Source organism: Microcebus murinus, chromosome 6, assembly GCF_040939455.1.
Source record: "Microcebus murinus isolate Inina chromosome 6, M.murinus_Inina_mat1.0, whole genome shotgun sequence".
NCBI classification, from domain to species: Eukaryota; Metazoa; Chordata; class Mammalia; order Primates; family Cheirogaleidae; genus Microcebus; species Microcebus murinus.
In genome coordinates, this window is record NC_134109.1 from 74,892,404 (window position 1) to 74,908,052 (window position 15,649).

General features: G+C 35.3%; 1 protein-coding gene across 2 annotated transcripts in view; it reads right to left on the reverse strand.

Annotated features, from left to right (window-relative positions):
• Positions 1-567: 567 nt before the first annotated feature.
• AQR (aquarius intron-binding spliceosomal factor) overlaps positions 568-15,649 on the reverse strand; it is a 97,646-nt gene continuing 82,564 nt past the window's right edge. For both annotated transcript variants that reach the window (XM_012766344.3, XM_076004233.1), the window contains 5 exons: positions 15,170-15,340; positions 11,610-11,695; positions 6,494-6,668; positions 3,695-3,808; positions 568-1,086 (listed from right to left, as the gene is read on the reverse strand). In XM_012766344.3, coding sequence (XP_012621798.1) covers positions 745-1,086; positions 3,695-3,808; positions 6,494-6,668; positions 11,610-11,695; positions 15,170-15,340 — 888 coding nt within the window. In that variant the 3' untranslated portion in view covers positions 568-744. The remainder of the gene's footprint in view (positions 1,087-3,694; positions 3,809-6,493; positions 6,669-11,609; positions 11,696-15,169; positions 15,341-15,649) is intronic.

Sequence of the window (15,649 nt, forward strand, 5' to 3'; positions counted from 1 at the left end):
TTTAGCTGAATGACAAATCCTGGCTCAGCCTCACCAGCCTTGTCTGATGCCACTCTGCCAACAAGTGAAACACAACTGGTGTGGAGAACCTGTTACAATACAGATTCCAGGGCCTTAACCCCAAGATTCTCATTCATTAGGTCTGAGGTGGGCCCCAAGTATAAACAGACACCCTAGGTGATTTTAATACATCCTGAGATTTTGGAAAAGAAAATGCATGTAACCTTTTTGACAGATTGGAGAAACCTAGATCTTATGGCTATTAATGTCTTTAAATCAAGAAGACGTAAATAAAAGTGAGAAAAAAAGGAAACAGAACTTGAGCATCTGATAGTATGATAGAAGAAATAATTTCCTCCCCAATTTGGACACTTGCTTAAGGGCATTTGTTAATTACAGTGTATTCTGTCCTCCTCTTTAGAGAAACTCACTAAAAATGTGAAGTATGTCTTGTGTATTCTATAGAAAATTATGTTAATGTAGGCAAGATTACAGATACATGCACTCAGTGATCAAATATCAAAGGAATGGTTATTTGTCCTTCAGACTAAACAAAGGAAATTGGAGTTGTTCATACACATACAATTTTTTTTAATATATCCAAGACACTGAAATCAGGTAACAAAAATAAGGATTGACATTAATTAGTGCCATTAAAATGGCAGAAGCAAATATAAAATACAAAACGTAATTTTACTTAGATTTTATGAATGCCATGTCCTCCCTAAGAGGGCTACAGTTCGACTACTTGGTCTCCGCTGGGGCAGATGTGGCATCTTGAGGTGTGTCAGCCTCTGCTGGTGCAGTGACAGGTCCTGCCACAGTAGTGCTGATCTCAGGTGGAGCAGGGGTGGTGTCTGGATCTGAACTGGCTCCTGCCTCATTGGTGGTGGCCTCAGCATAACTGGGGGTGGCGACAGACTGAAAGTCCGGGCTTTCTTCACTAGAGCTGGAGCTGGCATCTGTTGGACTGGGTATGATGTCAGCTTGAGCAGTCATGGTCTCTTCTTCTGTTTCCAATTCTGTTTCTTGATTTGGAACTTCTTCACCTTCTTCTACCATAGCAGGTGGTAGTTGTAATAAAGTCTAATAAAAAAAAAGAGATAACACCAATATGAACTCAAATGAAAAACACTGTGGGTTATAAAGCTAAGATCTCACCTTAATATCATCTTCTTAAAAGATGCTATTCACTCTGGAGTGTTTCAAAACACTGCTGGCCATTTTATAGATGTAACACCTCTGATGACAACAGCCTAGGCTATGCTGACACCTACAAAGATGTCACATATTAATAATCAAGAATCAGCTGCAACACTTCTGTGAAAAGAAGTGGCTGAGTAGGACTGATTACAATAACAACACAAGAAAGGGCCAACTTCAGTCAAGGAGCCCTGGGAGGGGCACATGCTTCTGCCCCATTCAACCAGAAAACCCGAGCAGCTCGGTGTGTTTAGCCTTCCCTCCACTCCATGGCAATCCAGGGGCTTTTCTCCTCAGGGACTCTGTTTATCTTGCTGGAAATTAAAAAAAAACTTTAAAGTACCATTCACAATAGCAGCAAAAAATATAAAATACTTATCAAAAATGCTAACAAAATATGTGTGAGGTCTATATGCTGAAAACTATGAAACACTGATGAGAGACTTCAATGAAGATCTAAATAAATGGAGAGAGATATTCATAAAAAAGGAAAAAAACATTGTTAAGATGTTAATCTTCCCAAATGGATTCTAAATAATCTTACTCCTCAAAACATCCTTTTTAAAATTGCAGCATGCTTTCTGGGGTAGGCACTAACCAGCTGATTCTGAAATGTCTATAAAAAAGCAAAGGAACTAGAATAGCTAAAACAATTTTGAAAAAGAAGAACAAAGCTAAAGGACTTACATTATTTATACATCAAGATTTACTATAAAGTTACTATAATCAAGGAGGTGTGATAATGGCAAAGGGATAGATACACTGAAAATGAAACAGAATGTAAAGCCCAGAAATAGGCTCATATATGTGGTCCATTGATTTCTTGACTCAGATGACAAGCTATCCAACAGAGAAAGAACAGTCTACTCAGGAAATGGTGCTGAAATAACTGGATATCCACATGCAAATAAATAAACTCACCTCATGTACCATATGAAAAAACTAACTCAAAATGATACCTCTAAATACCAAACCTAAAAGTATACAATTTCTAGGAAAAAAAACTTTGTAACTGAGTTAGGTTAGGTATTTTTAGGACACAAAATGTATAAATCACAAAAGAACAATTTGATACATTGAACTTCAACAAAATTTAAAACTTCTGCTCTTTGAAAAACACTTAAAAAATGGGTGAAAAAAGTCACAGACTAAAAGAAAATATTTGCAAAACACATACCTGATAAAGGACTAGTAGTGAGAACAAATAAAAACCTCTTAAAACTCAGTAAAACATACAACTCAATAAAAAGACGAACAAAAACATATGCATATGGCAAATAAACACATGAAAACATGTTCATTATTAGTTATTAGGGAAATGAAAATTAAAACCACATTGAAACCACTATATGCCTATCAGAACAGCCAAAATATGGGCCTGGCATGGTGGTTCACATCTATAATCCTCACTCTGGGAGACCAAGGAGGTAGGATTACTTGAGCTCAGGAGTTCAAGACCAGCCTGAGCAAGAGCAAGACCCCGTCTCTACTAAAAATAGAAAACTTAGCTTGGCGTGGTGGCATGTGCCTATAGTCCCAGCTACTCAGGAGGCTGAAGCAGGAGGATAGCTTGAGCCCAGGAGTTTGAGGTTGCTGTGAGCTAGGCTGATGCCACGGCACTCTACTCAGGGCAACAGACTAAGACTCTGTCTCAAACAACAACAACAACAACAACAACAAAAAGCAACAGCTAAATGAAAAAAGGACCTACTATATCAAGTGTGCGTGAAGATGTGGAGCAACTAGGACTCTCATACTGCTGAAGCGGTACAATCACTTTGAAAAACAGATTGGTAGTTTCTTAAAAAGTTAAACACATCTTTAACATATCCTGCTCTTCCACTCTTAGGTATTTACCCAAGAGAAAGTGTAAACACTTGTATGAGAACGCTCATAGCGGCTTTATTTGTAATAGTCAAAACTGGAAACAACTCAAATGTCCCTCAACATGTGAATGAGTAAACCATGGTAGATCCAAACAACGGACTACTACTCAGCAATAAAAAAGAAAGAACGCAACAACATCAATGAATCTCAAAATAATTATGCTGAGTAATAGCCTGAAAAAAAGAAAGAACATATTGTATGATTTCACTTATATAAATAGAGACCAATCTACAGTGACAGAAGCAGATCCCTGGTTACCTGGGGAAGGTGAAAAGGGAACTAATGAAAGGCAAGGAGGGATTACCAAGGGGCATAAGAAAAACTCTTTGGGATAAATGGATATGCTGTTTATCTTGACTGTGGTGATAGCTTCCCAGGTGTATACCTAAGTCAGAACATATGAAACTGTATACTTAAACATGTGTATTGTATGTTAAATTCTATTTGTGTGAAGATGCTTAAAAAATATGAATGTTACATAAATAATAACCATCTACTTTAAATTGGTTTCCCATAAGAGGAATTAGGTACTTTAAAGATTTATTCTGCAAAAGACATTATTTTAATAGCAAGGAAAATAACAGCCAATCTTAAGAAAACTCACCTGATGATAATGATGTGTAGTCTGTATTAAATGCATATACATGTTGTATACAAAGTTTGCCATCTGGGGCATATTCTTTATTATCTGTACTTCATGAGATGGTCTCTCTCCATTCTAAATGAAGGCAAAAAGAAACTTAAGTATTTAGTGAAAAAATCCTAGAAGCTAACATTTCAATACAAGCCCATTAGATGCAAGTGTAAGAGTCCAATAAGGACTTCATGAAGAGTAGCAAGTCCATTTAAATTGAGAAAAGCTAAAGTCTAGGACAACTAAGAGTCACAAGCTTTTAATACAATTTTGGGCTAGTAAGTAAAATATGGGTTTTTGTCTACTAACTCATGTAGAAAAATAAAAAAGAGATAAGTTAATCATTTAAACAGAAAAATAAACATGGTTCAAAGTAGCAGTTTTCAATACTGTATATGCTCCAAAGAGAGTTCATGAGATAATTCAGAAAGAAAATATTAAACCTATTCTTCCTATTTATATATTCCTAAAGAATAAATAGTTAGCATTTACTATTATTTAATACATAGACTATCAGTTATGGAGGTGAATATTCAAACATTCTTTTTAAAATCCTGGTGTTGGCTGGGCACGGTGGCTCACGCCTGTAATCCTAGCACTCTGAGAGGCCCAGGCGGGCGGATTGCTCGAAGTCAGGAGTTCAAAAACAGCCTGAGCAAGAGTGAGACCCCGTCTCTACTATAAATAGAAATAAATTAATTGGCCCACTAATATATATAGAAAAAATTAGCCGGGCATGGTGGCACATGCCTGTAGTCCCAGCTACTCGGGAGGCTGAGGCAGCAGGATTGCTTGAGCCCAGGAGTTTGAGGTTGCTGTGAGCTAGGCTGACGCCACGGCCCTCGCTCTAGCCTGGGCAACAAAGTGAGACTCTGTCTCAAAAATAAAAATAAAAATAAAATAAATAAAATAAAATAAAATCGTGGTGTCTATCAGAATCATCTGAGAGGGATTGTTAAATTGCCAATGGCTGGGCTCTAGACCCCAGAGATTCAGACTCAGTAGGTCTGGGGTAGAATGAGGTGATTCTTACGAATAGTTTCTAACCACAATCTGAGAAACACTGCTCTATTAGTGTAGGTAAAGTAATAAAGCAAATGAAAATATAAAATTTGTACTTCATCCCAAACCACCTTAGATAGAGATTAACAACTTCCCTATTTCTAGTCATTAATAAAATGGTTAAAGTTTTACCCTCTCTTAATGTAGGAACAATTTAGAAAACCATAAAGGTATAAAATATATACCAAGAAAAAGGATTCTACCCAAAAGTGACAAATTACTAAAAGCACACAAAGTTAGAAATATTTAGTACATTAAATAGCATTTTTCAGAATTAAGCAGGATGGTAGTATTTCATGCAAGCAAGTATTCTTTTGATTAAGTGGTTAGTTTCTGCAATGGCCACAACTTCTGTGTACAAAGATTGCCATGCTATTATTATGACTAGGAAATACTGCCTTCAAAACATGGAAGAGTCTTTGTTTGCTTATTTTCCTAGTGGCTTTGCTGGGAGCTGTCTTTCCTGAGATGCAGTCCTTCTTGCCCCTCATACTGTCTTGGGAGCAGAGCCTCAGCTCCCCTGAGGCTTGAACCCATGAGTACTGTATAAAGCACCATTTCCCAAGACTTCTGTTAAATGGTATTGCCTAATCCAGGTTTCTCCAGGTGTGTCCCTGGAGCCCTTACATAGGAAGCACCTGGGGAACTTACTAACCATGGAGACACCTAGGCTCTGGCCCAGACCTCTTGACAGGAATCTGCCTGTCTGATAATCACCCCACAAAAGATTGAGAAACTCAGAGCTATAGCATTGGGTGCAGACTCCAGAGCCTGACAGCCAAGGCTTTATGTGATTACCACTCCATTATCTCTCCACCCCTTTCTTCCTATTCCTTCATAGCAGCATTTCCTAAAAAAAAAAAAACTAAAAAAAGTGCAGTTTATAAAAAAATACTTAAAATTATTATAAAACAAACACATTGAATTTAATCTTTTTTTTTTTTTAAGAGGAGTTGGGGAAGAAGTATACTGTGAACATTTAAGAAAATTTTATGCTAACCTTCATGTAAGAAAGAAAATAAGAAAATAACTCTCTACTCCTTTGTGCAAAAGGGATATAAAGATAAATCAGAAATTAGAGACACTATGGAGGGAGGGTGGTAAGAAAAGGGAGGAAAAAAGGGAGGATTAGAGGGAAGAGCCCTTCTTTCAGTCTATCTTTTTGTTAAGTGTATGTGCTCTCCCCTCCCCCATTTCCCCAAAACATTAAGCTTCTTAGAACTCTACTATTTTTTACTCTGTTATCAAATAAATAGTTAAGTTCTCCTTACAGAGCTAAAGAGAGGCAGTATAGTACAATAATAAATAACATGGACTCTGGAGTCAGGCTGCCTGGGTTTTGAAATCTTAGATCCTCCACCTACTAGATGCATGGGCTAAACTACTTAACTACTCTGACCCTCAGTTTCCCCATCTGTAAAAAGAAGTTATAAGAAAACCTAACAAAACAAAGCTGTTACAGAGATAAAATGAGATGATGTATGTAAAGAGCAAATTGCCTGATACATAGTAAGTACTCAATAAATGTTAGCTGATATTATTTTTACATAGAAAATCTATTTCAGTTCTTTAGTATAAGGAGCACTTTAAACCAGTGACTAGATTATCTATATGATAACGTTCCTAGCTAATGGGGTCACCTATAAGAGAATCCCAATATCCCACTCAGTGAAATGCTGTTCTATACAATGAAGAAAGAAGTCCTACCTTTCGAGTGGTTGGGAAAGGTTCTGTTGGAATTATATGCAAATGAAGGGGGCGGGCTGTGAGCTGACTGAAGGCTGGAGTTAGTTCAAAACAGTTTTGGAAGAGGGATACTCTGGCGAAGATATAAAGTCCAAGTCTGGCTCTAGACATGGCCACCACTAAGCGACGGACATCCCTTTGGGAAACAAACAAAATAATTAGCACACTTGAAGATTAATAACATATTGATGCAGATTTTTTCTTGTTTTACATATCCCACTAAATAGTCCTCTTCAGCCATGGCAATGAAAAGTTAAGCTTCTTAAAAACTTAATAAACATAAAGCTAATCAATGTTACGTGACTAATAAATCAGGTAAAAGTTGATGCCTTTATTACTAACCTCTTGTTGGTTTTATTTGTAGTTGTGGGGGAGATCACAATATAAACAATGTACTGATCCAAAAGGGTCGAAGTAATTATATTGGTATTATGGTACAGTCACCAATTTACTGTACCATTGCCACTGAGTCAAGCTGAACCAGCTCTTCTTCCACTTCACCTACTAAACTCCCAGGCTCCATTAAGGTTAAATTTTACTTACTAGATAACTCTTACCACATAATTTTATACTTACTTATAATAATAAGTACATATGGAAATATGTGATATAAAAATGATATAAAAATATAATGATAAAAAAATAACACTACAGGTTGAGCAACCCTAATCTGAAAATCCAAAATCTGAAATGCTCCAAAATCTGAAACTTTTGGGGCACCAACATGATGCCACAAGTGGAAAATTCCACACCTGAGCTCACATGATGGGTCACAGTGAAAATGTGGGTCACACAACACAGTTTACTCAGTTTTCCCAAGGGAAATATACAGTTACTATCAGGCTATGCTTATAAGGTATACATGAAACATAAATGAATTTTGTGTTTAGACTTGGGTCCCATCTCCAAGATATCTCATTATGTATTATATATGCAAATATTCCAAAACTGAAAAAAAACTGGAAATCTAAAACACCTCTGGTGTTTCGAATAAGGGCTATTCAACCTGTAATGTCGAGTCTTATTCATGTATTTACTCTGATACTTAGATTCAATGCCTGGCCTACAATAGGTACTCAATGTTCATATGAACAGTAATAAAAATGGTTCAATTCAATGACTCAAATATACATATAGATGGCTATTTGATGAAAGATACCAGTTTTCTTTAATCTATTTTTTAAAAAGAATATACATTTTTTTTAAAAAAAGGGTTGAATCAAATAAATTTATAAAAGATGGCTATACATTAAGTCTAGTTTCACCTTACTATTAGAATGTGTTTTATGAAAAAGACTGCTTAGGCCGGGCGCTGTGGCTCACGCCTGTAATCCTAGCTCTTGGGAGGCCGAGGCGGGCGGATTGCTCAAGGTCAGGAGTTCAAAACCAGCCTGAGCAAGAGCGAGATCCCGTCTCTACTATAAATAGAAAGAAATTAATTGGCCAAGTGATATATATATAAAAAATTAGCTGGGCATGGTGGCACATGCCTGTAGTCCCAGCTACTCGGGAGGCTGAGGCAGGAGGATCACTCGAGCCCAGGAGTTTGAGGTTGCTGTGAGCTAGGCTGACGCCACGGCACTCACTCTAGCCTGGACAACAAAGCGAGACTCTGTCTAAAAACTGCTTTGGCTTTAAATACAGAAGATGGTTTGTTTTCTTGAGATGCTTTTATATGGCTATTTACATTTTTTAGTACGCTACAAAACAGAAGACTTTCATGAAGAATAATAAAGTATAATAAATCACCTCTAATCCCTGAAAGTGTTGAAGATTTTTACAGAAATCTAATGTTACAGAGATCATATAATAACCAGAGAGAGAACCAGGAATTGGAATGTTTATCTAATAGTTTTTCTTTATCTCTGTGTAATACAAGTAGTTATTTTGGGAATACCTCTAATTCAGCCTCATTTTCTATGTTTTATGATCTTAAAAAGTGTCTAGTTTCCCTTATCAGGAGGTATTGTGTGACACCAATACATAATTTATCAGTTATGTTCTTGTGTGACTGAAAGCCAAATTGTTCATTATGTTCTCCATATTTCCTTAGAACCCCAAGGATTCACACTACAGGTTGGCAGTTCCCAAACTCGTAACTGAATGTACACTGCTAGAAATACTTAGCATGAGTTTTCACACACATATTATAAAGGAAATTATGGTTAAAACTTAATGTTGTCAGGGGGGAAAAAGGGAGAGATGGTGGTGGAGGGAAGCGTTTTCATGGTAATCGCTGTATTATGTTCAGTCCTCCCCCCACACTCAGAAGCTCTATCTCTAGAGAGAGCACAGATACAGTACTGTTATAGTGACCACTGTGTTGGTCCCTCTGAGAAAACTTTTCCCTCCAGCCTTCAGTGCTGTAGTGCAGGACAGTGGCTTTTATAATTGTGATCTCCATCATACAAGGGATATTTGGACTAAAATCTGCAGATTCAAAGGTAGGTATCTTCCATGGATATACTTAATGTTTCTCCCACTGGACTCTAAAACTTCACATTAGTGAAGACCATGACTGCTAGATTTATTACCACATATCAAGAACCTAGCACACTGTCACATTAGAGATGGACCTGAAAATATTTGTTAAATGAAAAGAGTAAATGCTATGAACATAATAAACTACCAGGCAAAAAAAGCAAAGGATGGGAGGCAGGGTTCCTTGGAACTATATATTGAAAGCAGGACAATGGGGACTACCATATTCTTTCTTAGTCCCCAGAAGATGGCTCAACAGAAAGAGTACTGTTAAACAACACAGCCAACACTCTAATAGAACCACTACGAGGAAGCAACAGGACAGTGCAGCCTCACTACTTCACTCTGAACAGGTAACAAGTATTTCTATTGGTACCTAAGCTGTGCAAATCAAGTGGGGACAAGAACAATGAATGCTAGAAAAGGGACTAAAAATGTCCCACTACTCTGGCTTCTAATCAGTTGTACACTGTCCTAAAAGAGGTCTCTGGAACCGAAGCTGGCTCCTACCCAATCACCCAATTAATCTACTTGGGATGAGTAGAAGGAATGAGTAAAAGGAATGAGTAAAGGGATGAGTAAAAGGAATATGGCAGGCACCTGGAAAACAGCATAAGTGTTCCTTAAAAGGTTAAATACAGAGTTACCATATGACCCAGAAATTCCTCTCCTAGATCTGTACCCAAGAGAAAGGAAAATAAGTGTTCATGTAAAAAATTGTATATACATGTTCAGTGCAGCACTATTCATAACAGTCATAAAGGGAAAATCTAATGTCCAACAACTGATTAATGGATAAATAAAATGTGATAGAATATACTTACATGATGGAATATTATTCAGCAATAAAAAGGACTGGAATACTAATACATCTTACATCAATATACCTTGAATATATTATACTAAATGAAACAAGCCAGTCACAAAACCACATACTGTATGATTCCATTTATATTAAGTGTCAAGATTAGGCAAATCTACAGAAATAGCAAGTAGATTAATGGTTGCCAAGGGCTTGGGGGTGAGGGGAGGGGAGTGATTGCTAATAAGTACAAGGTTTCTTGCTGGGGTGATGAAAATGTTCTAAAATTGATTGTGGGGATAGTTACATAACTCTGTGAATATAGTAAAAACCACTGAATTATACACTTAAAATAGGTGAACTGCATGGTGTGTCAATTATATTTCAATAAAGTTACTAATGAAAAATGAAATATGGCAGGAAGTAGGTTTCCTGGGTCTCCTGAAACACAAGTATTTTCCTACTTATTATCCCCTTGATGCACTAATACCACCACCACCACTACTCACTCCCCGCCCCCACTGAAGAAGTTGGACTTTCAAAAGGAACTTTTGGCCAATACAAAAAAGTTTATTTGAATAAAGGTATTTTTGCTTAGAAAATTTTGATATGCAAGCAAGATAATACCAAAATAAAGTTTTCTCTTAATTCTTCATTTATAAGCATTTTATCATCAAAATCTTTTTTTTCTTAAGTTTCCAGAAATGTTAGGCAAAGAACAGCATAGAACTAAAGTCACTGGAATTTGAAAAAGACACAGTAAAGTACCATGGAGTAAGGGACAGTAGAGAGGAAGCAGTATCATATATTCTTACTGTAAGTTTTTATGATTTTTAATTATGTAAACCATAATGATGGCCCATTCAGATGCCAATTATAAATCTCAACAAGGAGAAGGAACTTTTCCTTTTTAGAAAAGTTAAGTCTCTAAATAATTTGTTGATACTTAAATAAACAAGTAAAAATGAACTATTTTAGGATGCTACTATCTTGAAAAAATTTCTTAAAACATTACATTTTTGCTTACTCTTACATAAAAGTTATCAGTCTAATGGAATCTGATCACTGGGTTAAGCTCCAAATAGATCTTGACTTAATGACAACATTATGAGAGCCTGGAGAATTTTCTTTTTATATCCACCCAATAAAATAATAATATAAACTCTCCTTATAGTTTTGCTAGTAAGTCATTTCAGATGAAGGTTTATATAAAAATAAATGGCTGTTTTGTATTGAGAAGATATTATTCCCATATATCCCTAGCACATAAATACATCACAATAAATGATAAAAATAGATTATTGTTTGTTTTGACAATTCTTAATCCTAGGAGAACAAATGGCTCCTTTATCCTCTAACATTTAAGCTAAAAGATGTGTGTAGGAAAAAAAATCAGAAATCTTATGCAATGTAAATTTATTCTGAAGAGACTTTTTACCACTTTACCTCCTTTAATTTCTGATATCAAGTTTCCAACAAATATAAAATGGATTAAGATTTTATAATAAAATGCTCTGAATGTTATTGAAGAGTTAAATCTTAAAACTATTAAGACATTTAAGAGTAAAAAAAACTCAGTGGCAATACAAGTTAACTACACAAGCACTCTGATAATGCCACATTCCAACAAAAAGCACCAGAAGTTGTCATAACAATTAATTATTATTTATTTTTCTTATTTCAATTTTAATTATAATTTAAACTTAAAAATATTTAGAATTACTTACCCACAGAAGTTCAAAATTGAAATAGACAGTAAAGTTCAATAATATAAGGAAGTTTTTTCCTACATACCTCAGATGGCCCACTGCCCTGGTTCGTACTAGAGAAAGAAGAATATAATCATTCTGTTGGCCTTGGAATCTATCAACAGTTGTCACCTAAAAAGAAAAAATGAGAATTGTGGTATATTTTCAAAAACACAATGAAAAGACTTTAGAGATCCTAAGAATAATGTGCTAGAAGCAAACATCTTACACTTCAAATAATCATCCCAAAAGAAATATAATCATGGGCTTGGAATTCCTAGACCAAGTTAATGAACACTATTAAATAAAACACAGTAACCAGATTAAGCTATGTGTTTACATTTATTCACACTTACAGCATTTGTTTTTACCTTTGCTGATAACTAAATCACTATTTTTGGAATTAACAGTCTTCCCCTACCCGCCCCGACTAGAATGCCAAACTCTGTGAAACCAGGGACTATGTCAAGCTTATTAACTGGTATCCCATTTGGATGTCCAGCAATATAACTTAGTTTGCTCATTTATTATTTAACATATTACTAGTATTTATCCACAGCATTCCTCTGTCAGATGAAAAAAAATCTTCACAGTACTTTTTGTTCAATTTGAAAATATATGTACAAATAGGAAAGTTCAGAAAGGCTTCAGTCATTAATACTGGACTCAGGTATTTAGCTTTCTTTTTTTCTTTAATTTATTTTTTGTAGAGACAGGGTCTTGCTATGTTACCCAGGCCAATCTCAAACTCCTGGCCTAAAGTGGTCTTCCTGCCTCAGTCTCACAAAGTGCTGGGATTACAGGCATGAGCCACCATGCCCAGCTCCATTTATCTTTTTTCCATCAATTCAAGAAAAAGTTTATTGCTTACCCTGCACAAACCATAATTTATGGTTCCTCTACTTTTAGAAAATTTGCAAAACACTTTTTTTAAGTCAACTTCACAGAGATATACTTTATATATAATAAAATGTGTTCATTTTAAATGTACAATTTCATGAATTTTGATAATATATATCCTGAGGTAACCACGACCACAATAAAAATTTCCATCACCTCAGGCCCCACTGTAGTAAATCTGGACCCCCCACCCCCCGGCCCAGGATCTACTTTCTATCACTATAGATTATTTTTTGCCAATTCTAGAATTCCATAAAAATAAAATTGTAAAGTATGCACTCTTTTGTGTCTGGTTTCTTTCACTCAGCATTATGTTTCTGGGATTTATAAATGTGCTGTGTACACTAGAAGTTCACACCTTTTTACTTTGAGTAGTTTTCCACTGAATTAATATACCACAATTTATTTATCCATTTACCTGTTCATGGACATTTGGGATGTTTCTAGTTTGGGGATATTTTAAATAACGCTGCCATGAATATTCAGGCACGAATATTTTTGTGGACATATGTTTTCGCTGCTCTTGAACAAATATCTAGGAGTGAAATTGCTGAGCTTTATAGTTAGTGTACTCTTAACTTAGAAACAGTCAAACTGTCTTCCAAAGTTGCTATACCACTTTACCCATTTGCCAGCGATGTTCCAGTTCCAGAGTTACAGTGGCTCCACATCCTTGCCAACCCTTATTATGTCAACCTTTGCCATTTTACCCATTCTTTGGGGTGTGTAGTGGTATATCACTGTAGTTTTAATTTATATACATGTTTCCCCGGCAACTAATGATGATAAGCATTTTTTAATGTCTTATTGGCCTCTTGTAGGTCTTGTGTGAAGTGTCTGTTCAATCTTTCACCCATTTTGTATTGGGTTGTCTTATTTAATAATGACTTTTATAGGAGTTCATATATTCTAGATATACCTCCTTTGTTGTTATAGTGTGGATGTTATACCTGGATGTTCTGTTGCCATCCTGACCACGTGGAGAACTTGTATGAGAATGAGGCTCACGTACTGACACCAGCAGGGCAGAAGGATGAAATAAACCCTGCTCCTTTGTATCACTGAGCCACCCTGTGATCCAACCTTGAAACTACCACATCCACCTTCTTGTTATGAGAGATAGTAACTTCCCTTATTATTTAAGTTTTTATGTTACTTATAAATAAAAGGATTCAGATACTGAGGTCCTTCTACTGCTAAACTTTCTATGTTTCAAAGCTACTAGTTTCTCATTTTTACTCCCTATATTCCTTATGGCGTATTCTGCAATGTCTATTCTTCCCTATACTCTTTTTGATTTTGTTTTATTTTCTTCCAACTCACTTTTTATCTCTTTTTGAGTTCTTGTATTTCTCTGCTTTGTAGCTTTTCCTCATAGAAATGGCTACTTCATTAAATATTTTTAAATTTATAGCAAAATGTGTATTTGAAATTTTCATTTGTTCCAGGCCAACATAATTTCTAGAGCATGTATCTTGTCTATATTTTGATGCTCTTTTCCTCATTTTTTTCTATAAATTGAAGCTGTGCTAGTTTCCTTTTCACTATTCATCACTGAATAAGTAAGTTTCTTAGATTAGCTATAGGCAAAAGGTTAAGTTGGGGTGAGCAAGGCTATTTTCTAAAGGCTGGATGGTTTTCACAGCAAATGCCCTCTTCTTTCCTGCTACTGTTGAGAAAGTCTACTTTTTGCAAATATAGCTCATCACTAGGCTCCTCTGAGCCAATCTGGGGGCAGTAGGGCTTTTGCTCACTCCAATTCTTGCATCCATTATTGAATAACAGGGATGTGGCTCTTATACTCAGGGTTTGCCTCTCATCTTCAGAAAGTGTCTTTGCTGGCACTTTCAAGATTGGTCCCCTAAATTCTCTTTCTCCCATATTTTTGTCCTGATTTTAGTTACCTGATCTGTATCATTTCACTAAAAATGGAGTTTATCCCCTCTTCCTCCCATTTTCCTCTGTTACCTTTGGATGCTTTACAAAAAAAGGTGACAGAGCTTTTACATAGCCATGTTGACAACCGAAGTCCTAAACTTATCATTAGTAATATATTGGTTTTGTTATTTTCTAATTTATTTGACTCTTTATTAATAGAATCAAGCATCATTTTAATTTGATATGAACCATTTTTTATTACATAAAAAATATTTTTTTAAAATCCTCTAAGGTCTAAATACACTTTACAATCTTTATTAATAGAATCAAGCATCATTTTAATTTGATATGAACCATTTTTTATTACATAAAAAATATTTTTTTAAAATCCTCTAAGGTCTAAATACACTTTACAATCTTTCCTTGTCCCCAAGACAGCCTCCAATCAATACAATAAAGAGCAGTCCAAATTATGCCTGCTTGGTATAAACATATTTCTACTGTAATAGTACATAATTATTATATAATTTTGTTATCTATTATTTTAGCAACAAAAAGTTTCAGAAACTTTTATTTCTGATTACTATCAAAAAAATCTTTAATGTAGTAGTTGAGATATGAGACAGAACTTCATAGAAAATCAGTAAAATTAACAGATAGGATTGCCAGAGAATTATTTATAGTTCCTCTTATTTCATTTTCTCAAATATCTTAAAAGGAGATAGCAAAGACACAAAGTGGAACAATATAAATATCTCGTAATAAATACAAACCTTTCCATCTTGCCAAAACGATGAATAACAGAACATACTGCATTCACAAAATTACCTTATTTGGTCTTCCAATCAATGGATTGTTCCCACATCGTCTATTGATGATGTCACGAATAAGATGCTTTTGGCCATTATATGTTGTTAGAATACTGATCCTATCAGCAGGGTAACCAAGTAAACACATGTACATAAAAAGTGCTACGACATATTCTGCCTCTCCAAGATTCTGTAATGCAAACATAATCAGGTTCAGCATTAATTTCTTTTTGTGTCAATTTTATAGAGAAAAATAGCTTATCTAGCACAATTTGTTCACTTAGCACACCACAACAAGTGAAGAGTTAATAACTTGGATAAGTGAACACCTTTTACAAAACTGAGAGGTAACCTTATCCTAGGTTAATACTGATGAATAAAAACTTTACCATTTGTAGTATATTTGCAATATATGGAACAATCATAAAATAAACGTTATCAACTTAAAGGCTTAATATTCCTGGGGCCACAACAATCACAATATAGATCAATATTCTAT